Raw genomic sequence first — 24,193 nt, forward strand, 5'->3', positions numbered from 1 at the left:
GCATTGGCAGTATAAAAACAAAATCGGGGAGTGCAGCAAAATGCCGCCTACCTACTTTTGTTTATACAGAATGTGTCTTTTTCGGGGCAATGGGGGGCATGAGCAAGTAACAAAACGTGTAGCTCAACGTGTGACGTAAACAGTGACGTGGGAGGGAAGCCGCGGCTGGTCAGTCCTTCGGTGATTCTCTCATAAGTCGGCCCGTCCTTCACCGTCCCCGTCATCTGACGGTTAATGGCCTCTTCGTTTGCGAGGACAAGGAGGGCGTGCAATTCCTTGTCTCCCCAGTTGCTCATCTTTACAGTGTCTGTCAGGTTTGTGTTTCCCTCTTGCTACTAGCTGCTCGCTAATTCCTGCTATCAGCTGTTTCCTGTTTATCCACCGCCAGTGGCTCGCACGTGCAGCGTCATCAACAGCCCCTCCCACAAGTCATCAACAGCCCCTCCCACAAGTCATCAACAGCCCCTCCCACAAGTCATCAACAGCTCCTCCCACAAGTCATCAACAGCTCCTCCCACAAGTCATCAACAGCCCCTCCCGTGGCGGAAGGCCGCCTCTGTCTGTTTAAACTAAAAGGGTTCCACCAATATGTCTACCCTACCCTTGGGCACCTCGGATCAACTCGCCAATCCGGCTCTGTGTGTCTAAATGCTCGCAGCTTGCCGGCAAAACGGCCCAACATTCGCTGAAAATCTGGCAGTGTAAAAGGGGCTTAAGAAACTCTCAGAAGTCCTCCTCCCTGCTCCTAACAGTTTTTCATCTTAAGAACTCTTTTAATGTCTGAGATGCTCTGTAAATAACATTTATCTTTACAAGGATCCAGTCTTAACTTTAAGGGGGAATTTCTAAGAAAACATCACAATTCTAATAATCTTCTTAGAACTTTGTCACTAAGAGCGACTCTTAGCACTCGTACACTTTGTGAATATGGCCCCTTAGTGCTAAAGTGCCAAAACATTCCTGTGTCTATGTGTTGTGCTTTTATTTTGAAGGTCAGGCACACTGAGAAGACTGCAAAAACATCACGCCCAGTTGTTGGACTTGACTGAGCACTGTTCAGTCACAGCAGCAGAGTTAACTCTGTAAAGTAAATACACTAAGAGATGGAGACATTACACAGTGTCCTGGGCTTTGAGTGGATGGACGGCAGGAGTATTTTGATATTTCTGTGTGTCTTTCTGTTGTTGGCTCATGTTTTGAAGAACAGAGCGCCGCCAAACTTTCCTCCAGGACCGTGGGCTCTTCCTTTCATTGGCGACCTTCTTCGCATGGATCCCAGCAGGATCCACCTGCAGATGGGAGAGGTATGTATCACTGTGCTCAGAGGTGGACAAAGATACTTTAACTACAGAAGACGTAGCAACAGCATGGTGTAGAAGTACACTGTTTAAGTGCCAGTTCTCATTCAGAAATTGACAGCAAAAGTCTGAAAGTGTGGGCATCAACATATGTTAAAAGTACCAAAAGAAATGTAGTCATGATGCAGAATGGCCCATTTCAGAATAATTTATTATTGAATAATAATTATTGATGCATTCGTGTGTCCATCACTTTGCTGTTGCAGCTGGTAAAGACAGAGCTATTAAATTCCTTCAGGATCAGCAAAGTATTATCTTAACTGGTGTTTGTATTATTAATCTGAAACTTTCAAGTGACTTAAGGTATTACATAACTGAGTAAATGCACTTGATGACTGCTCGGTGTCACACCTCGTTCAGTGAAACAAAATGTCTGAGGCTTTTTAAAACACACACACACCTACGTCTACCTCTGTATTCACTGTGATCGATTTTTACACTTTTCCAAATGTGTATTACTTTGCCTTAATTCATATAGCATTGTACACCACTTTCTGCATTTTTAAATGCTTAAATAAATACATCTGGGTGTAGAAGAAAAATCCAGAGAGCAACATTTCAGAGCTGCTAGACAACATGTTTCAGGCATTTTCCTGTGGCAAAGGTAGTTAATCATTTACTTAAATCTAAAACGTATATACAAAAGATCAAATAAGTTGCATTCCAGCATTATACTTGTGAACTAAGGAGTGCCCTGATAGCCGCTAAAGGGCTTTAGAAGGGGGGTGGGATCAAGGTCCTGTGTTAAACCACACACTGATCTAAGTGACATGTTGTGTCTGTCTGTCGATCATCTCCTGCTCTGTTTTAGTACCTTTGACATCACAACCCTACAAATACAAAACCCTGAAGTTATTCTGGCACACTGATTCTCGATGTGCCAGACCAGCAGAAATCTTACAAATTGCCTAAATTGCCAGAGTTCCTTACCACCCTCTTTCCCAGCTGTCACTCCTGCATTAGAGTCGAAACTCATGATTGTGGTTGCAGGATTAATACTGTGTTGTCCACAGAGCTGCTGAGTCCACTCTGCACCCGGTCAGAGGTCATTGTGTACCTCAAAATAACCGTAACAGAGTTTAGGATAGAAGAGGGAACATGTATGCTGCTATCAACAATGCTAACTTTTAAAGAGGCTACAGTAGTCAAATCCAGAGGTTAAACATTAACCTGTGACCCAGGTGCATGTTTGTGCTGCAGCCCTCTGAAGCCAGACTCTTTTTTTTGGGTGTCATCCTCCGTGAACCAAAAACACCAGTCTGCTCTGTGTGCTCAGTTTGCAGAGAAATATGGAAACATTTTCAGCCTCCAGATCTTTGGTGGAAGAGTTGTAGTCCTGTATGGCTACAAGCTCGTGAGAGAGGCCCTGGTCCAAAGAGGAGAGGACTACACAGATCGCCCCTCTGTGCCACTGTTTGAAGAAATAGTTGGGAGAAAAGGTGTGTGTTGTGTTGTGTTTAAAAAGTCACAAGTTACTATTTAGTTAGAGTGGTAGCATCAAACCATTATGGGCATATTAGCATTCAGCTAGTTGTGCTAATGCTGTTTTGTGTTTCCAAAGGTCTGGTGATAGCGAACGGCCCTCCATGGAAGGAGCAGAGGAGATTTGCTCTTCGTACACTCAGAAACTTCGGTTTGGGCAAGAAGACGCTGGAGCCATCCATCCAGCAGGAGTGCCATTATCTCACTGAGGCTTTTGCCCTTGAGCAAGGCACTGAACACATTTCACTTTTCAACAAGCAACAGCTAATTAGTAATAATGTGTCTTATAGTGCATGATCTCTCTTCTGCTGTGCTTCAGTTTTGCAACAGAAGCATGTACCATGTGACTCTATGTTTCCCTGCCTCATGATCTAACAGGCTGCACCTGTGTGCTTCATTCCTTTTAATGTGCATTTTATGTTTTGACTTTCCTGCGTGTCTTGTCTACATTTTGTCTTTATTTTACAGGGAAGCCGTTTAACGCCCAGACACTGATAAACAACGCTGTGTCCAACATCATCTGCTGCCTGGTGTTTGGAGAACGCTTTGAGTACACTGACAAGCAGCACCAGAATATTCTTCAGAACTTCAATGAGTTAGTGTACTTAGAGGGAGGCGTGTGGGCACAGGTGAGCCTCCTTTGCAAACAAGACGCGTGATCTTTGTAAAATCAGGTCTGATATATTGACAGAAATGGAACATAACAGTTAATCTCTGAAAATAAGAGCTGTTTTGTTCTCGTTACCTTAGAATGAACTGTTTTATCTACATAGGAGGCGGGTCCTACTTTATTGAGATCACCATGTTGAACCGCCTTGTTCCTACAGTAGCCCAGAACAGACAAACCAAACACTTGCTCCAGATAGGGCCATTCGCATTTTCGTGTCAGCCACCGTAGTTTGAAGCCCGTCTGCGATGTGCCAAACAGCATAGGCGGAAACACTGATTTGTAAAGTAAAACTGATTTATTAAGTGTTTCTACTGATTTTAATCACCTGGTGTGTTTGTTTCTGAGAGGATGAGACCTCTGTGGATAATTTGGCTCCCAGTAAAAACCTCCTGAACAGTCAACGCTGTAGGAATCCTAACCAGGAGAAGTCAGCTGGTTGCAGTGTGTAATCCTCAAGGCTGTTTCAATCAGGAGAGACAGAAGGGTGCACAATATATGTGTAACACAAGTCTTTGGTGCTCGGACACCAGAGGGAGATTATTTGTGATGATGGGACATCTGAATGTCAGCAGGATGAATCCCCCCATGGAGTCCAGACACTGGTGGAGGTGATGGTTGCTGCAGTCAGAGTAGACTGGGAGGTGATTTAGAAGAGGAGGTGGTACCAAGGCTGCAGAGTGAAAGGACCGTGGGCAGAAAAAGAACCATACTCAAAATGAGGAGCAGTGAGATGATGCATTGCTGTGCTATTGGTTGATTGTGGATCAGCTGTAGAACAGCTGATGACTCGATTCACAGCCCCAGACATTGACAGCTGGAGACAGAGAGAGAGCCTTTCACGACACTCAAGGTCACCTTACAAGCAAAGACAGAGAAAATAACAACAGATTTAAAAAGTCAACGAGAGAAGAATACAGTAACAAATAAATAAATAATAATAACTAGTCCATAGCCATTGGTAGCTTTGTCACCTTCTACCTATGCCAGTCCTCAATGCCTATGTGCAGTTTCACATAGATTGACCACGTCAGTGAGTAGAAAAACGTGGGACAGACAGAATGACTGACTGACAGAATGACACACTGACAGTTTCCCTGATTATGTACAGCATACCATACCATGACTTAGTCATACCAAACATTAGAAACAACACCAACATTGGTCCACAGGGGGAGCCACAGCGATCGGTCGCATTTTAGCCATTTTGAAGCATTTTCCTGTTGTTATAGCGCCACCCAGTTGCCAATTAGAGTTAAATTTCTCCAGTCACCTTGAGGCGTCCTGTTCTACATATCTACCAAGTTTAGTAAAAATCCATATGGCGGTTAGGCCTAGATAAGAAATGAGCTCTCTAGCGCCCCCATTTTGTTTGATGGGCTCAATAATGGAGGGGTCCCCTCAGATTATGTGTGGTCATATGCCTACAAAGTTGCGTGGTGATGGGTGAAACCCTTGAGATGTTCTACACCTTTATGTGATGAGCCACGCCCTCCGCAATATTCATTGCCTTATAGAAGCTCAGTTTTAGGAAGTTTTCCAACTTTTGCCAAGAGGGAACTTTAGATATTGCTCCCTAGATTATGTTCACCCAGTTTCATGCAGATCGCTCAAACTTCCTAGGAAGAGATCCATTTGAAGTGTTTTTTTAAAAAAAAATTCAAAATGGCGGAAAATCTCTATAACTGGAAGTTATGGGTTCTTGAGGCAAATGTGTTCCTCATGAGGAGAGGCATCTCTGTGCAAAGTTTCATGTCTCTACCACATACGGGGCATGAGATATGCCCATTCAAAGTTTGACATTTCAATGGGTTGCTATAGCGCCCCCCTTTGGCCAATTGATGTAATATTGCTTCATTGGCATCCTCCCATGACCCTCTACCACTGTGCCAAGTTTCACATGGATTGACCAAGTCAGTGAGGAGAAAAACGTGAAACACACACACACACACACAGAGTTTTTGTCATTATATAGTACGACAATAAGTACTTAAATATGTTTAAGTAGAGGCAGGATGAAAAATACATTGTGTTTGATACTACGTACGAAAATTAACTTTTTGCATCAGATAATTATGCAGATCAAGCGAGGCTCATCTTTGTATAAACTTAATTTTTCATGTGTAAAAAATACATTTTGCAAGTGAAGTCAATTTAGTTGTGTTAAGGTGGTGTACTTGCTAAACTTAGGTTGACTTTACTTAGAAAAATTATTTGTTATGCACAGAAGTCATTTATACAAAGACCAGTCTTGATCGACATAATAATCTTAATTTTTTAAAGTTACACACACTCATATGATCCTCTCTTTGAATGCCTGATGTTGAGAGAAGACCTTTGAGCAGACAGATAAGTTGACTCACAGGGTCTGTTTGCTGATGATCTGGTCTTCATGCTATGTAGATTTATAACGCAGTACCCTGGCTGATGAAGTGGCTGCCTGGACCTCACAAGAGGATATTCACTCTGACACAAAATATTATTGACTATGTAGAAGCCAAGGTCAGTGAACACAGAGGGAGCTTTGACCCGTCCTCACCAAGAGACTACATCGACTGCTTCCTCGCTGAGATGGAAGAGGTGAGTGTTTTTATGTCTCTGTGTTGTGTTTGTTCTCTTTGCATCTGCTGATGAAACATGTCAACCGACACTACAAACTGTCCTTTGTGTTATTAACAGATGAAGGACAAAGACTCTGGTTTTGATTTGGAGAATTTGAGTTTTTGCGCTCTGGACCTGTTTATTGCTGGAACTGAAACCACGACCACGACTTTACACTGGGGACTGCTGTACATGATCTACTACCCTCACATACAAGGTGTGTGTATGTATGAGTAATATCTGTCCCAACTGTAAGTGTCCTGACAAGTATCAGAGGTCCCTCAGTCGTCCACGCAGCACTCAGCCTCACTCTGTTTCCTGTTGTCACTGTGTGCAGAGAGAGTCCAGGCTGAGATAGATACTGTCGTTGGTTCATCCAAACAGCCCTCGATGACTGACCGAGAAAACATGCCCTATACTGATGCCGTCATCCATGAGATCCAGAGGATGGCCAACATTCTTCCCCTCAATTTGCTCCACATGACAAACAAAGACACCACACTGGACAAGTACACACTGCCAAAGGTACATGATGCACATGTGATTGCTTTACAGTATGTGAGCAACGTTTAGCGTTACATTTTGGGTCGCACCCATGGATAGAGTACTGAACAGAGGAGCCCCTCTGGCCTTCACCTGCAACATACTCCCCATATTAACGTATACTGATCAGGAAAAGACCCAGAAGACCTCAAGAGACACAAAGGAAGAGGAAAACGGGGCAAAACACACATAGAGAGACACAAATTGACCACAAGGACGGTTCCTAATGCCATTACCAGTCTGTGTGGTGTTCCTCAAGCTTCACGTAATTTGTCCTTTGCTCATATCTCCTGGGGGTGCAGGGCACATAAATGTTAATACCTACATTCAATGGACAAGCACAAGCAAAACTTGTAGTATGTACTGTAATTCAAACCAATAAACAAAGTTGGGAAAAAAAGACTACAAGGAGACGCAAAACAGCAACAACCAAAGAGTGTCGTGCTCCTTTGTAAGAGATGGGTGGGGGCGGGGCCTCTTGCATAACGTTTCCAACTGTCTCAAAATCCCTCCATTGGTGCATTGATGGTAAAATTCTGGGCCAGTACCGATGTTTAAAATGAGAATTTGGCTGTTAGCAAATAACAATATTTCTTATTTTTGTTGTTGTTATTTATTCCCCCTTTTGTGCCAGTGAAACACAGAAATGTTCATTGTTCAAAAATAACTGTCTCTGAGCCATTCTGCGTTTCATTACACTGTGTTTTCAAATATACAGATTTATGAAACAACCTTTAAAATGTGTAAGGTTTAGGGAGAATTAGTCAGGATTGCAGATTGCACCGAGCTGAAACGTCTCCTGGTCAGGATTCCTTCAGTGTTCATTGTTGAGGAGGTTCTTACCAGGAGCAGAACTATCCACAGAGGTCTCCTCCTCTCCAAAACAAACAGACCAGGTGATTAAAACTGGTAAAACCACTGGATAAACCAGAGTTGGCCCACTAGTCCAGCACCTGCTAACCTATGCTCACATGTTTGGGTTGTCCGTACGTACGTATGCATGTCCCATTCTTGTAAAGGTATAAAAACAGTAATGAGTAATGTGTTATACATTGATTTTTTTGAGATATGACCCCAATACTGATTAAAACAAACTCAGCAGAAGAAGTACTTCCGTTAACTGTTTTCATTCTTGGTATCTTCTCAGGGCACCCCTGTCCTGCCCACGCTGACCTCGGTTCTACGTGATGAGACGATGTGGGAAACTCCACACTCCTTCAACCCTCAACATTTTCTGGACCAGGACGGCAAATTTAGGAAGAGAGAGGCCTTCCTCCCCTTTTCAGCAGGTCAGTCAGTAGTCTCTGAAACTGAGTTATATGTTTAATCCTTATACAGAAGAACATGAAGACAGTTACATTTGCCTGTTTAAAGGCCCACATCGGCGGCTTTTCAGCCGATTGAGCATGTTGAATCGGCGGCGGAGCTTGTCGGTGAGAGAGATCACTCTGATTGGCTGTTCAGGTTTTATTTCCTCGCCCCTGTAGCGAGTGAATCTGCCTGTGTGAAACCGGGGCTAACCAGTGCTTCCTCCTCAGGCTCCACTTCACTCAGCTGCCCCACAGACCCGCTGCTTCTTCACACTTTAACCTGAATAACAAACCGGAGCTAGCTGGGAGCGGCTAGCGGAGCATTAGCCGCAGCATGACCGGAGGGAAGCACAGCCAGTTAGCCTCCGCTAGTCTCTGAGCTAGCCCCGGCTCTCCGTTTGGATCCAACCGGAGCACCGAGCCCTGGTTTGTTATTCAGGTTAAAGTGGGAAGAAGCAGCGGGTTTATCGGGCAGCTGAGTGAAGTGGAGCCTGCGGAGGAAACATCGGGACCGTCTGGATGTAATAGTCCGTGGAGGTGCTGCGGTGCTCGGCTGCACAGATAGGAAACCCCTCGGCTGACAGGATGTACCACTCTCTCACTCCGCTCTCTCTCACACAGGCGCAGAACGTACGTGCTACTTGGCCGTCGGATGTAGTCCGTGTAGTGTGTTCAAATGCAACTGACACAGGGCGACGTGAGGCGACGTAGACAACGCAAGAGTTGGCTTTTGTCGCCGCTAGTTCTTTGATGTCAGTTTGGTGTGTCCGCACCTTAACAGTTTCCTGTACATAAGAGGGAGTCAGGTTTCATGTCTTACTTCTTTGGTTGTTTCAGACTCTGAGCTGCAGCATTATCATGTGGTCAAAGTGGAAATAGTGTGTATATAACTCATCTGTTGTGTATTGTTAGGTAAGCGTGTGTGTCTCGGGGAGCAGCTGGCCAGGATGGAGTTATTCCTCTTCTTCACCTCCCTCCTTCAGAGGTTTTCTTTCTCAGCACCTGCTGGAGAGCAGCCCAGTCTGGATTACAAGTTAGGAGCCACTCTGTGTCCCAAACCTTACCGCCTCTGTGCCGTACCACGATAATCCACCGCCTGCCCCAAACTGAACCATCACCAACACACAGAGTCCATCCCCCAATAACCAAATGGATCCCTTACAGACTCGTTGACTCAAGCCCTAAGCCCTTACAGACCTAGGACCAATTCCACTGGGGGCATGTGTCTAACTACAGTTATCTTTAATAACAATAATAATAGATAAATGGAAACTTCTTTGTCTTTCTTTAATAGGTTGTGTGAATAATGTTAGGGTGGTGGTTATTCCTAAATTTCTTTATCTGTTTCAGAACATCCCTATCTACTTCACATCTTCTTTTAAGACTCTAGACTCCGTCATTATGCCCTTTGTCTGTGCCAACAAGCCTTCTGGCATCTCTAAGACACACCTACAGAAGCCCACAGCTGACGGCGGTCTTTGCCTTTGTGTCTTTTGACATTATTATTGGACCTGTAATGAAAGAGCGTGCGTTCTCTGGAACCACATCCAAGGAAACACTTTTGGGCCCAGGCGGCCTGAGATTGAGTCCTATGATATGCTATCAACCACTGCAAAGTTGAATATATTCAATGTCATACTTGCATTTGGCCATGTTGTCGAGCTACTTTGCTGTCTGCTGTGGTTATTCACTCACTCTACAGCAGGAGACGGCACTTCAGAATAAGAGCTTGTGCTGGAAATTAACTGTACTTCAAAATAAAACCTTTTTTACAAACTTGACACATTTGCGAGTCATTTGCTGTCCATTGAGAGTCGACCAGGATCCACTTTTGGATCACGACCCACCATTTGGGAACCGCTGCATTAAATAATGTTGCTAACTCTGAGCAACTTTGAAAAATAAAATGGCTGATTACTATGACTGCTGTGAAATAAATCAATGTATAACTTCTTGTCAATAACATAAGATGTCAGCTCCGCCAGATCTCTGATACTCATCATGTACACTATAGGAAAAAATGAAATTACTGGGAGGTTGGCTCATTAAAAGGTTTAATTGTTAAGAAGCTGATCTTTTAAAATATATTTTCCCAACATTAATGAAGAGTAAAAATGAAAAACCCAAAAAGTAAGGTATTGTCCCAATTCTCAACAATGAGTGACTACAAAAGGCTCACTGTGAAATGTTTTTGCTCCTGCAGACAGGATGGTGGTGCCTGTGGTGTTATCTGATGAGGAGAGGGGGAAGTTGGGAAAAAAAAAGCCCCATAGTGTTACATAACGTTGGTGACCTCTCACAACCTCTGAAGTGAAAAACAAGGCTGGAGCTTGAGCTCTCCCAGCTGGTTGTTGACTGTGTGTGCAGTGTGTGTTATGGACACAGGGAGGCTTCCTGATCAGTTCAGTAAAAATAATGTCAGTAATCTGGAATACAGTGTAAGTTTTAACCTTGTACAATAGATGTATTGTTATGCAGACTGGTGTATGTAACAGATGTGTTGAGTAGATAGCTGTGTCATGATCTCAAAATACGAGTTACTTCTGACCCAGTATCAAAGGCTGCAGCAGTAAAACAATTCAGTAATAATCAGTGATAAAGGAAGAAGAGACGTTTCACCTCCACCTCATGATTTTGCTTCTGTACTTCTTAATGACATAATGCTTTTCCTGTCACTATTGGTGCCCCATTGGTTTGCCGACCAGTGGGGCTAACTGATATATTATGCTTTTGCTGTATCCTGTTGGAAAAACGTCAAAAACGTTCTTCCTGGAAGCGAAGGCTTCTAGGGCAGCCTTCTGTTTCTCTCTCAAGGAAAAAGATAAGTGTAGTTGGCTTAGCGTTTCTTCCAAAGCTAAATTAAATGGACGCGGTCCTTCTGCAGCTGCCATCTTGTCTGTTTACTTTTAGACTCCTACGGTGCAGCGCTGTCCTCATCATGTTATGCCTGCCCAGAACCCGCCTCTTTCAGATAGACTGATCTGATTGGTCCGATGGCGATTCACCGGGCTCTGCTAGTCGGACCGGATCCCCGTGCAGAGCAAATTCGAATTTGCTAGGGGCGGGGCATCTGGATTTCCAGGTTAGGGATGTCGCTCTCAGTATTTAGAACATGTGCTTGCAACATGAAAGTAGTAGAGGACTTAAAGACATTTATACCATAAATTGTTTCATAAACATTTACATTTAGAATGCAGGAAACTAAGACCTTGACACACCAAATTTTCTGGCAGAGGATCCCTGAAACGAAACCAACACTCTCGACTTACTGCAACAATACCATTAAGGGCAGTGTGGGAGATTTAGGGGCATCTATTTGCCGAAATTGTATATCCTCCTGAGACCTGAACTTTTGTTTAGTATGCTGTTTTTAATTTCTCCAAGCTTTTTGGGCTCAGTAGGACCCAATAAGTAAAAAAAAACAAAAAAAACCCTAAACTTTGTCAACAATAATAAAGTCCCAGTATCCTTAAACGAGACGATAATAAAGTCCCAATGTCTTCAGTCAAGAACGTCCTAATTAACAGCGTCTTATTTGTTACTGTTGCTGAAATTGGTGAAATCTGTTACCATATCAAACTAAGAACATTATTAATCATAAATCAACAAGTTTCAGCCATAAAATGTGATCAGGTTTTGGGGTCAATTTTCAGAGTGGCTAAACAGAGCTTGACAGATTGCTTTTATTTTTTTACTGAGACAATAAAAATAAAAACTCTCTTGCACATTTCCTGTTGTGCATGAATGGCGCTATATAAATAAAATTGCCTTGCCTTACTGCTAGTGTGCTATTGGTTAAGCTGCCTGAGGCTGCTGATCCCTAATCTATAGGCTAGTTCCTACATTTGAATGTGGGGCCCATGTGGGTAGTAAATGGGCTGAAATATGGGCCCCCAATGGGACTGTCCACAAGTTCAATATAGGCCCCATGCCATTTGACCACATGGTTGGATTATCCAAGTGGGCCCCATATAAGATGCCCATTTTGGACCTCTACCTTCTTGGTACCCAGGTGGCACTAGAATAACCCATGTGGGGCCAACTTGGGTAAACCCACCCATGTGGGTGATTAACCCTTCACTAAGTCCCGCCCCTGGACACAGACTGGCCAATTATAACGTAGTATCGGCCGGCTCAGACCAGCAGGGAAACTGACGCCCCCCGGAGATCAGTGCTGGCTGCAGCATGGGGGCGGAGCCAAACACCGTTCATCTGCACACACTGTGATGCCACACAGCTGGTTGAATATCAGCAAAGTTTCCCTTTATATTCATTGTCTTGGGTGTCGATCAGCAGCGATGTGGTGGTTCACTTTTACACTGTGATCTGTAGCCTATAGTTCGGCTTTAGCTTCTAACTATCTTTGTCTTTTTAACCTGTTGTTGCTGCTGAGTCAGTTTGACATCCTGGATATATCCTTCAAACACAGACTGTAGACCCCTCTGTCTGCTTCTCTCTGGAATCACTCTTTCATTTCTCCAAAAGTATGACTTCTTCAGGGAGTGCAGTTAGTGACAGTGTGGGCTCCATGTTTACTGTGACAGCATGTTGGACCATCACAAAGGGGCGGGGCTTAGCTTATGTGGAACCTGTGGACAGTCTAGCTAGGGACGGGACTTAGTGAAGAGTCAATCGCCCACATGGGTGGGTTTACCCAAGTTGGCCCCACATGGGTTATTCTAGTGCCACCTGGGTACCAAGAGGGTACAGGTCCAAAATGGGCATCTTATATGGGGCCTACTTGGATAACCCGCCCATGTGGTCAAATGGCACAGGGCCTATATTGAACTTGTGGACATTCCCATTGGGGCCCCATTTTTCAGCCCATTTATTACCCACATGGGACAAACATACAAATGTTGGCTGGGTTCTGACCTAATCCAAAGATTTAATATATATATGATTCTAAAATGGTCCATTCTGCAGAAAGAAAACTTTGAGTATCTGAAGTTAAGAAAAAGATGTTGTGTTTTGCTACTTTTACATGAATAAAAGATCTGAGTACTAAAGTGCCAAAAATGTCTCCCTGTATTTTTGCTGTGCTTTTATTTTGAAGGTCAGGCACACAGACCACAAGTGAAATCACAGTGACAAGGAACCAAAAACATCACGCCCATTTACTGGCTTTTACTAAGCGCTGTTCATTCACAGTAACAAACACTGTAAAGTAAATACACTAAGAGATGGAGACATTACACAGTGTCCTGGGCTTTGAGTGGATGGACAGCAGGAGTATTTTGATATTTCTGTGTGTCTTTCTGTTGTTGGCTCATGTTTTGAAGAACAGAGTGCCACCAAACTTTCCTCCAGGACCGTGGGCTCTTCCTTTCATTGGCGACCTTCATCGCATTGATCCCAGCAGAATCCACCTGCAGATGGGAGAGGTATGTATCAGTGTGCACAAGTGTGTGTGGAGCTATTGAATTCCTTCAGGATCAATAGAATATCTTATAATCTGAATCTTTCAAGTAACCACAGGTATTATATTAATGTCGTGAAGTACAACTTCCCTCTGCGTTGTAGTGGAGTAGTAGTAGAAGTATAAAGTAGCAGAAAGAAACTCAAGTGAAGAACAAGAACCTCAAAATAGTGCAATACTTGAGTAAATGTACTTAGACATTTTATTTCACTGAATGGGGTGTTATACTGCACACTCAATGGTGGACAGTAACTGAGGCTATTTAAAAAACTCCACCTCTGTATTTACAAAATCCAGAAAGGGAAAGCAACATTTCAGAGCTGCTATACAACAAGTTTCAGACTTGGGACAGGCAGGTAATCGTTAACTCAAACTGAAGACTAATTTACAAAGATTTATTGAGTGCTGTGATAGCCATGCGATTACAGGCCATGCCATAACTGCAAAGTCCAAGGTTCTATTTCAACCTTGGGATCTGTGTTGCATGTCATACCCTTGGCCCTGGCACCAAGTCATAGTGTAAATCGAAATTTTCGGTAATCCAATTTTTCAGTTGTATACATCTAAAATAAATTCTGATTAGGCAATGTGAATTTATACCGAAGTTCTGTAAATGATTGGACCTCATTGTGCAAGACTATATCCGATAAATATTTAATTGTACTCCAAGAGTCACAGTTTAGCTCTGCATGTTGGATTTTTAAAGGCAGATTATTCCGAAGTTTTGTGGTCCTAGGGATATTAGGTGGTGAGGGGTGGTGTAGATCTGTGGGCTGTGGGTAGATGGAGGCTGTTGACTTGGTGGGCTCTGGTTGCTGTCAGTGGGACTCACAGGGTTCTGGGTCTGGGCTGGGGGGCTCGTACTCCTCGGGGCTGGTCAGAAGTGGGACAGCTCAGTGTGTGGGTGTTGTTGGTGGGGGCAGGCTTCTCCTATTGAGCCCTTTCCTTTAAAGATATTTTTTGGGGGGCACTTTAATGGACAGGATAGCTAAGTTTGGAGGGGGGAGAGAGATAGGAGCCATGACATACAGCAGAAGGCCACAGGCTGGATTCGAACCCGGGCCACTGCGGCAACAGCCTTGTACGTGGGGCGCCTGCTCTATCCACTAAGTCACCAACACCCCGGGCCCTTTCCGTTATAAGGAGAAAGTCCAGTTCAAACTGCTTGAGGCTCCCCTGCACTAAGACAGTCCCATTTTTACACACGTTGCCTGTCATCATGACAGTTTCTGGCCCTCTGCCTCTTTGATTTTGAGCTTCCAGCCATTACAGATGACCTCTTTCTTCACAGAGGGGTAGTGGGTACTGATGGCGGAGTGCCATGCCATTGGCTGGTCTGTGAGGAAGATCAGGTTGCTGATGTTTCCATTCTTGTATAGGTCAGAAAAGAGTTGGTGCTTCTCAAAGTCAAGGCAAGGCAAGAGTCCTTCCCAGCATTCGGTGAACACACATTGCAGCTGCCGCGCAGTGAGGAAACTTTGCTGCATTATTCAAGCAGCTGCAGTCACTTGTTTCAGGATGAAGCAGTGAAACAGGATGTTAGACCTCAAAATAACCATGAGGGAGTTTAGGATGGAAGAGGAAACATTTATGCTGCTATCAACAATGCTAAAGAGGCTACAGTAGTCGAATCCAGAGGTTAAACATTAACCTGTGACCCAGGTGCATGTTTGTGCTGCAGCCCTCTGAAGCTAGACTCTTTTTTTTGGGTGTCATCCTCCGTGAACCAAAACACCAGTCTGCTCTGTGTGCTCAGTTTGCAGAGAAATATGGAAACATTTTCAGCCTCCAGATCTTTGGTGGAAGAGTTGTAGTCCTATATGGCTACAAGCTCGTGAGAGAGGCCCTGGTCCAAAGAGGAGAGGACTACACAGATCGCCCCTCTGTGCCATTGTTTGAAGCATTATATCGGAGTAAAGGTAGCATGTGTTGTGTTTTGTTTAAAAAGTCACTTGTTAGTGTATTGTTAGGGTAGTAGCATCAAACTGTCTGTTAGTTATACTCATTTCCAATTACTTCTGGTCTAATACTGGTTTCTGTTTCCAAAGGTCTGGTGGGACAAAATGGCCCTCCATGGAAGGAGCAGAGGAGATTTGCTCTTCGTACACTCAAAAACTTCGGTTTGGGCAAGAAGACGCTGGAGACATCCATCCAGCAGGAGTGCCATTATCTCACTGAGGCTTTTGCCCTTCAGCAAGGCACTGAACACATTTCACTTTTCAACAAGCAACAGCTAATTAGTAATAATGTGTCTTATAGTGCATGTGATCTCTCGTCAATTTTGCCCCACTTTTGAAACAGAACAAACACTGTGGAGCACTGGACCGTGCACCTTAGACCATGTGACTCTCTGTTTCCCTGCTTCATTGATCATCCGTAGTCATTACATCACAGTACTTTTCTTCTGCCTGTGGCTCATTGCACATTTTATGTTTTGACTTTCCTGCGTGTCTTGTCTACATTTTGTCTTTATTTTACAGGGAAGCCGTTTAACGCCCAGTCACTGCTAAACAACGCTGTGTCCAACATCATCTGCTGCCTGGTGTTTGGAGAACGCTTTGAGTACACTGATAAGCACTACCAGAGTATTCTTCAGAACTTCAGTGAGCTAGTGCACTTAGAGGGAGGTGTGTGGGCACAGGTGAGCCTCCTTTGTAGATGCAGTGATCTTTTTTAAAATCAGGATTGATCCTGTAAGTTAAAGGTCCAGTGTGTAAGATTTAGGAGGATAAATTGGCCGAAATGGAATATAATCTAATCAGTATGTTTGCTTTGGTGTATAATCACCTTAAAATAGGAATCATGCTTTTGTTACCTTAGAATGAGTCTTCATGTCTACATAGGCAGCAGGTAATCGTCTACGGAGATTGTTTTGTTGCACTGCCATGTTTCTACAATAGCCACTTACGTCAGCTCTTCCGAGGGAACCCCGAGGCGTTCCCAGGCCAGCCGGGCAATGTAATCCCTCCAGCGTGTCCTGGGGCGGCCCCGAAGTCTCCTCCCGGTTGGACATGCCCGTGACACCTCCCAAGGGAGGCGTCCGGGAGGCATCCTTGCCAGATGCCCAAACCACCTCCTCTCGATGCAGAGGAGCAGCGGCTCTACTCCGAGTTCCTCCCGGATGTCCGAGCTCCTCACCCTATCTCTAAGGCTGAGCCCAGCCACCCTGTGGAGAAAACTCATTTCGGCCGCTTGTACTCGCGATCTCGTTCTTTCAGTCACTACCTAGAGCTCGTGACCATAGGTGAGGGTTGGAACGTAGATCGACCGGTAAATCGAGAGCTTCGCTTTCTGGCTAAGCTCCCTTTTCACCACAACGGACTGGTTAAGCGGCTGCATCACTGCTGACGCCGCCCCAATCCGCCTGTCAATCTCCCGCTCCATCCTTCCCTCACTCGTGAACAAGATCCCGAGATACTTAAACTCCTCCACCTGAGGCAGGACCTCCCCCCCGACCTGGAGTGGGCAATCCACCCTTTTCCAGCTGAGGACCATGGCCTCAGACTTGGAGGTACTAATTTTCATACCAGCTGCTTCACACTCGGCTGCGAACCGTCCCAGCAAATGCTGGAGGTCACTGTTCGATGGAGCTAGGAGGACCACGTCATCCGCAAAAAGCAGGGACGAGATCCTCCCATCACCAAACCTGACACCCTCCACCACTTGGCTGTGCCTAGAAATTCTGTCCATGAAAGTTATGAACAGAACTTGTGACAAAGGGCAGCCCTGGCGGAGTACCCTCACCGGGAACAGGTCCGACTTACTGCCGGCCACGCAAACCAGACTCGTGCTCCTTCGGTACAAGATCATCTTGACAGTTTCTTCCTCCAGGCATTCCCAGCAGACCCTCACTGCTCGTTTAGGCCTGCCAGGTCTGCGCGGCGTCTTCCCCTGCCATCTGATCCAACTCACCACCAGGTGCTGATCAGTTGACAGCTCTGCTCCTCTCTTCCCCCAAGTGTCCAGAACATATGGCCGCAGGTCAAATAATATGACTACAAAGTCAATCATTGACCTGCAACCTAGGCTGTCCTGGTGCCACGTGCACCGATGGACATCCTTATGTTTGAACATGGTGTTAGTTATGGCCAAACTGCGACCCGCACAGAAGTCCAATAACTGAACACCACTCAGGTTCAGATCAGGCAGGCCGTTCCTCCCAATCACGCCCCTCCAGGTCCCGCTGTCATTGCCCACGTGAGCGTTGAAGTCTCCCAGCAGAACAATGGAGTCCCTGGTCAGGGCACTTTCTAGCACCCGTCCCAGGGAGTCCAAAAAGGGCGGGTACTCTGAACTGCTGTTCGGCGCGTAAGCGCAGACAACAGTCAGGACCCGTTCCCCGACCTGAAGGCGCAGGGAAGCAACCCTTTCGTCTACTGGGGTGAACCCCAACGTACAGGCAGAGAGTCTGGGGGCTATCAGAAAGCCGACCCCGGCCCTCCGCCTCTCACCCGGAGCAACTCCAGCAAAGGAGAGAGTCCAACCCCTCTCAAGGACTTGGGTTCCAGAGCTGGAACTATGTGTCGAGGTGAGGCCGACTATATCTAGCCGGTAGCGCTCAACATCTTCCACAAGCTCCGGCTCCTTCCCTGCCAGAGAGGTAACATTCCATGTCCCAAGAGCCAACTTCTGTAGCTGAGGATCGGACTGCCAAGGCCCCCGCCTTGGTCTGCTGCCCAATCCACACTGCACCGAACCCTTCTGGATCCCTCTGCGGGTGGTGGGCCTGCAGGGGGATGAACCCATGTAGCCAGTTCGGGCTGGGCCCGGCCGGACCCCATGGGCGAAGGCCTGGCCACCAGGCACTCGCCCACAGGCCCCAACCCCGGGCCTGGCTCCAGGGCGGGGCCCCGGTAACCCTCCGGGCCGGGTACTCAAGCTCTCGTTGTTTTCCATCATGAAGGGTCTTTTGAAAAAGACTTGTTCAAACTTGTTTTCTTTAATTTGGCTGAAAAAAAATGAACACTAAGGGAAATATTAAGACAAGGAATCTTCTCACAATGAATGGAGGGTTTCATCCCAAGTCCAGCACCCTGAGACTGTACACTAAGCAGAATGAGGGGGCTGAGGACTGGTGAGCATCAGAGCCACTGTCCAGGATGAAACAACCAAGATCCAGGAATACGTCAGGAAGATGGCCCCTAAAGATGAGCTGCTAAGTGAATACCTCAGGCAGCAGAAGAAGAGGACGAACCATCATGTAAGAACAAGCCCCTGCACGGCATGTACCACCGACAGACTGAAGACGTGGCCGGCATCAAGAAATCCTACCAGTGGCTGGAAAAGGCTGGACTGAACTGGACAGCACAGAAGCACTAATCATGGCAGCACAGGAACAGGCACTTACTACGAGATCAATAGAAGCAGGGGCCTACCACAGCAGACAGGACCCCAGATGCAGGCTGTGCAAAGATGCTGCTGAGACAGTTCAGCACATAACAGCAGGGTGTAAGATGCAAGCAGGAAGAGCGTACATGGAATGACATAACCAAGTGGTTGGCATAGTGTACAGGAACATCTGCACTGTGTGAGGGCTGGAAGTCCCAAGGTCAGAATGGAAGACACCTCCTAAGGTGGTTGAGAATGACCAAGCTAAGATCCTGTGGGACTTCCAGATCCAGACTGACAAACTGGTGATGGCTAACTAACCGGACATCATGTTGATCGGCAAACAACAGAAGAAGGCGTGGTAATAGGTGTAGCAATCCGGAGGTGTGTCCTCCGTAAGCTTGGGTTCTCTACCAGAGGCCTGGGAGTTTGGGGGTTCTGCGCAGTATCTTAGCTGTTCCTAGGACTGCACACTTCTGGACTGAGGCGTCAGATGTTGTTCCTTGAATCTGCTAGAGCCACTCTCTCAGTCTGGGGGTCACAGCCCCGAGTGCTCCAATTACCACTGGCACCACTGTTGCCTTTACTCCAAACATCTTTTCTAGCTCCTCTTTCAGTCCTTCGTATTTCTCAAGCTTCTCGTGTTCCTTCTTCCTGATGTTGCTGTCGCTTGGGATTGCTACATTTATCAGCACTGTTTGTCGATCAGTACAATGTCTGGTTGGTTAGCCATCACCAGTTTGTCAGTCTGGATCTGTAAGTCCTGCAAGATCTTAGCTTGGCCATTCTCAACCATCTTAGGAGGTGTCTTCTATAGCAGACTCCTGTAATAAAAATATCTAAAGTGTAAATACTCATTATATTGTAATATTGATTCACTGTGATTTATGGGTAGTGCTTTTTGACAAATCCAATACTGATAAATTAGTTTAGCCTCCACTTGGGTCTGTTTCCTGTTTGCTGATGATCTGGTCTTCATGCTCTATAGATTTATAACGCAGTACCCTGGCTGATGAAGTGGCTGCCTGGACCTCACAGGAAGATATTCACTATGACACAATATATGATTGACTTTGTACAAGCCAAGGTCAGTGAACACAGAGGGAGCTTTGACCCGTCCTCACCAAGAGACTACATCGACTGCTTCCTCGCTGAGATGGAAGAGGTGAGTGTTTTTATGTGTCTGTGTTGTGTTTGTTCTCTTTGCATCTGCTGATGAAACATGTCAACCGACACTACAGACTGTTCTTTGTGTTATTGACAGATGAAGGACAAAGATTCTGGTTTTGATTTGGAGAATTTGAGTATTTGCGCTCTGGACTTGTTTGGTGCTGGAACTGAAACCACGACCACGACTTTACACTGGGGACTGCTGTACATGATCTACTACCCTCACATACAAGGTGTGTGTATGTATGAGTAATATCTGTCCCAACTGTAAGTGTCCTGACAAGTATCAGAGGTCCCTCAGTCGTCCACGTAGAACACAGCCTCACTCTGTTTCCTGTTGTCACTGTGTGCAGAGAGAGTCCAGGCTGAGATAGATACTGTCATTGGTTCATCCAAACAGCCCTCGATGACTGACCGAGAAAACATGCCCTATACTGATGCCGTCATCCATGAGATCCAGAGAATGGCTGACATCATTCCCCTCAATTTGCTCCACATGACAAACAAAGACACCACACTGGACAAGTACACACTGCCAAAGGTACATGATGCACATGTGATTGCTTTACAGTATGTGAGCAACGTTTAGCGTTACATTTAGGGACGCACCCATGGATAGAGTACTGAACAGAGGAGCCCCTCTGGCCTTCACCTGCAACATTTTTTTGGGCAAATTTTGGCCAAAATTGATGCGACACAACAGAAAAACATTGGCCACCGCTGACTGACAGTCAACAAGGTGAATATCGGCCAATACCGATGTTTGGCCGATAAATTGGAGCATAACTAGTTGTATTGTTACTTGGCAGATACATGACAATGCATCTCAGGCAACACAAAGCAGCGTAACAAATTACTTTCCACAGTAGTGCATTTAAAAACAGTAATGTGTAATACATTGATTGTTTGAGATACGACCCCAATACTGACTAAAACAAACTCGCCAGAGGAAGTACTTCCATTTATTGTTTTCATTCATGGTATCTTCTCAGGGCACCCCTGTCCTGCCCACGCTGACCTCAGTTCTACGTGATGAGACGATGTGGGAAACTCCACACTCCTTCAACCCTCAACATTTTCTGGACCAGGACGGCAAATTTAGGAAGAGAGAGGCCTTCCTCCCCTTTTCAGCGGGTCAGTCAGTAGTCTCTAAAACTGAGTTATATGTTCTGGGCTGCAGCATTATCATGTGGTCAAAGGAGAAATTGTGTGACTTTGTTCAAACTCAAATTTATTTATAGCAGCTAACCCTAGCCCACATTTAAAAACAACTCACTTTGACCAAAACACACGAGAGGCAACATAACATTCCAGTACACAACACACACAGGCATGCATCATGGAAAACCACATCAGGGGGACTCAAACACTGATGAATAAAAGTGGGTTTGGAGCCTGGACTTAACAGAGTCAGTGAAGGGGGCAGATCTGATTGGTAGGGAGATGCTGGTCCACAGTTTGGGGGCAGACACAGCAAAGACACGATCACCTCTGAGCTTGAATCTGGAGCGTGGGACAGCCAGGAGCCCCAGGTCAGCTGACCTGAGGGACCTCGGCGTAGAATAAGGGTTAGGAGGTCTGAGATGTAGGACGGGGCCAGACCAGTAAGGGCTTTGTAAACAAACAGGAGAACCTGAAAGTCAGATCTGAGCTTTACAGGCAATCAGTGGAGAGAGGCCATTCTTTAGTACTCGAGGTAGTTTGTAAGACTGACAATACTGGGCTTGTGTTTAGTCTTGAGAGGGAGATACAGGTGTGTGTCGTCAGCATAGAAGTGGAAGGAGATGTTATATTTTTCAATAATTTTGCTGAGAGTAAGCATGTACAAAAAAAGAGAATATAATTCATCTGTTGTGTATCGTCAGGTAAGCGTGTGTGTCTCGGGGAGCAGCTGGCCAGGATGGAGTTATTCCTCTTCTTCACCTCCCTCCTTCAGAGGTTTTCTTTCTCAGCACCTGCTGGAGAGCAGCCCAGTCTGGATTACAAGTTAGGAGCCACTCTGTGTCCCAAACCTTACCGCCTCTGTGCCATACCACGATAATCCACCGCCTGCCCCAAACTGAACCATCATCAACACAAAGAGTCCATGTGTCTAACTACAGTTATCTTGTAATGCATCAAAAAGTGGTTATAATGAAAGATAAATAAATGTCTTCCTCTTTCTTTAATAGGTTGTGTGACTGTTGTTAGGATGGTGGTTCTTCCTACATTACTTTAATCTTTTTAAGAACATTCCTATCTACTTCTTAAGACTCTAGACTCCGTCATTATGCCCTTTGTCTGGGCCAACAAGCCTTCTTGCATCTCTAAGACACACCTACAGAAACCCACGGCTGAACGGGGTCTTTGCCTCCCTGTGTTTTGATATTATTATTGCTGGGTCTTTGAACAGAGAATCTCACACACTGCGCTTGCTCAGCTTCACAATTTATAAGTAAGATTAACATTTTGGTCCTCCTGAACCTTTATCAACAGTGTTCCACACAATTATTTCCAACACTGAGCTTAAATAGAAACTGCTCCATTAGCATTAAGAGAACTCTGAGCAGCTTGAAAAAATAAAATGCCTACTCAATACGACTGCTGTGAAATAACATGATCCTGAAAGAGACAGTTGGTGCTTCTCAAAGTCAAGGAAGGATCTTTAAATGGCTTATTGAATCCTGCCGCAGGTCTCTTTCAATGTCAAGGATCCTATAAATACGAGGACACGGTCCTTTCTTCAGAGAATTTTCAAGGATGCATTATGTATCCTTAGTAGGCATGATGTACCCACAATTCTTTGCAAAAGCTTTGCCAGAATTGAAGGCGGGGCCTCTTCAATGAGCACACCTGGGTACTTGTTAGCCTGCTCTGGTGTATCTTTACTGAATGCTAGGGAGGAGTTGAACCTATCCTCTGTAGGACCTGACTTTGTAGCACCTGTCCTACCAAGGAAACATCCTTGACTTTGAGAAGCAATAATAGCTGTGCATTTTTTCAATTTTTGGTGCTTTAAGCAACACAAGCTGAGTGCAATTTAGTTCCATTATATTTAAGTGAAGGCAGACATCTCTTAAATCTCTTATATCTCCAACACTTTGCTACTCACACCAAAATATGCTCGGAAAAATAGGTATTTTGTACGGTGGTGAGAAACGCACTGCAGAAAACAAATGCAAAGGGAAAATGCTGCAAATACAGCCCGCCACTGATCAATAAAGTATCCAACCATATGTGGAGACAAGGTCGAAAATAAACTAACATTTAATGCATTCAAACTCCTGGGTAAGTAACGTTAGTTACAGTAACGTTAGCTAACATTACTACGGATACACTACTTGTGTAGAACTCAAAGTCTCTAGCACGCTTACGTCAGCTGTGTAAATCAGCTTCACTTTCGTGATACGGTAAAAGATGAGGGCCACATGTGAAAAACAAGAAACAAAGAAAAATAAAAAAGACTACGTACCTTTCAGCGTTGCCTGTCCCGGCTCCAACTTTCCTCCAAACATAACTTTCTTCTTCTCGCTCACTCGTCTGTCTCACAGGTGGAAGCTCAGCACTGCCCCTAGAGGCCTGGAGCACTTCTGTTGTATGAGTGAATATGCAGCGTTTTCTTTTTGCAGTTGTTTTCTTATTTGCAGCACGTTTCTGTATATGCAGCGTTTTCCCGTTGCATTTGTTTTCTCATATGCAGCGCGTTTCTCTATTTGCATCGCGTTTGTCCTTGTCAGCCACTGTAATTTTTTGATTTGGGGGTGAACATAGATTGTAAATAAAGATATATATACTGTCCCCTCAACCATCAAAACACAATCAACTAATAAATGATTATGTATTATGAAAGATAAAGCTACCCAATAGTTAAAATCAGCTCAACCTTTACTTGCTGCAACATTAAAGTAATGCGTAAACATTATAACAATAATTTTATATAACTTTAACTTGTTATATTCATATATATCCATATCTATCTATCTATCTATCTATCTATCTGTATATATGTATATATGTATATATATGTATATACATATGTGTGTATGTACAGTATATGAACCACACAATAAATCTGCTCCTTTTACCACCTTTTCTTATAAAAAAAAAAGTAACAGGTTTTTAGAATATTATAACAAAAACTATCTGATGTGAAATGAACTGTTTGTTTGTTTGTTTGTTTGTTTGTTTGTTTTTGTATTTTTTCTTATGTCCATTCTTACTTTATTCATTCTAACAATTCTCAACATATATGTTTTGATATTTTAATTATTTAACTCTCAGCTTCTGTAGAATGTCACTCATCTTTCATTGTAATTCATGTTTTCAGCTCTCATGC

General features: G+C 44.7%; 2 protein-coding genes across 3 annotated transcripts; both read left to right on the forward strand.

Moving 5' to 3' along the window:
* Positions 1-1,008: 1,008 nt before the first annotated feature.
* LOC125895935 (cytochrome P450 2J4-like) lies at positions 1,009-9,742 on the forward strand. Of its 2 annotated transcripts, none has more exons than XM_049588192.1 (9): positions 1,009-1,304; positions 2,635-2,797; positions 2,920-3,111; positions 3,309-3,469; positions 5,911-6,087; positions 6,187-6,325; positions 6,446-6,633; positions 7,799-7,940; positions 8,874-9,742. In XM_049588192.1, exons 1-9 carry the CDS (start codon positions 1,104-1,106, stop codon positions 9,047-9,049), a joined length of 1,539 nt encoding a protein of 512 aa, XP_049444149.1. In that variant the 5' UTR covers positions 1,009-1,103; the 3' UTR covers positions 9,050-9,742. The 2 variants fall into 2 exon arrangements, with proteins under 2 accessions (XP_049444149.1, XP_049444150.1); XM_049588193.1 differs by having other exon boundaries at positions 1,010-1,304; positions 2,920-3,069.
* Positions 9,743-13,056: 3,314 nt separating this feature from the next.
* On the forward strand, positions 13,057-23,891 carry LOC125895938 (cytochrome P450 2J4-like). The gene is made up of 9 exons (XM_049588196.1): positions 13,057-13,345; positions 15,137-15,299; positions 15,429-15,578; positions 15,861-16,021; positions 19,697-19,873; positions 19,973-20,111; positions 20,232-20,419; positions 20,871-21,012; positions 21,744-23,891. The coding sequence occupies exons 1-9, from the start codon at positions 13,145-13,147 to the stop codon at positions 21,917-21,919; spliced, it is 1,497 nt and encodes a 498-aa protein (XP_049444153.1). The 5' UTR covers positions 13,057-13,144; the 3' UTR covers positions 21,920-23,891.
* Positions 23,892-24,193: the final 302 nt, after the last annotated feature.

This window comes from Epinephelus fuscoguttatus, linkage group LG10 (assembly GCF_011397635.1).
Source record: "Epinephelus fuscoguttatus linkage group LG10, E.fuscoguttatus.final_Chr_v1".
Lineage (NCBI taxonomy): Eukaryota > Metazoa > Chordata > Actinopteri > Perciformes > Serranidae > Epinephelus > Epinephelus fuscoguttatus.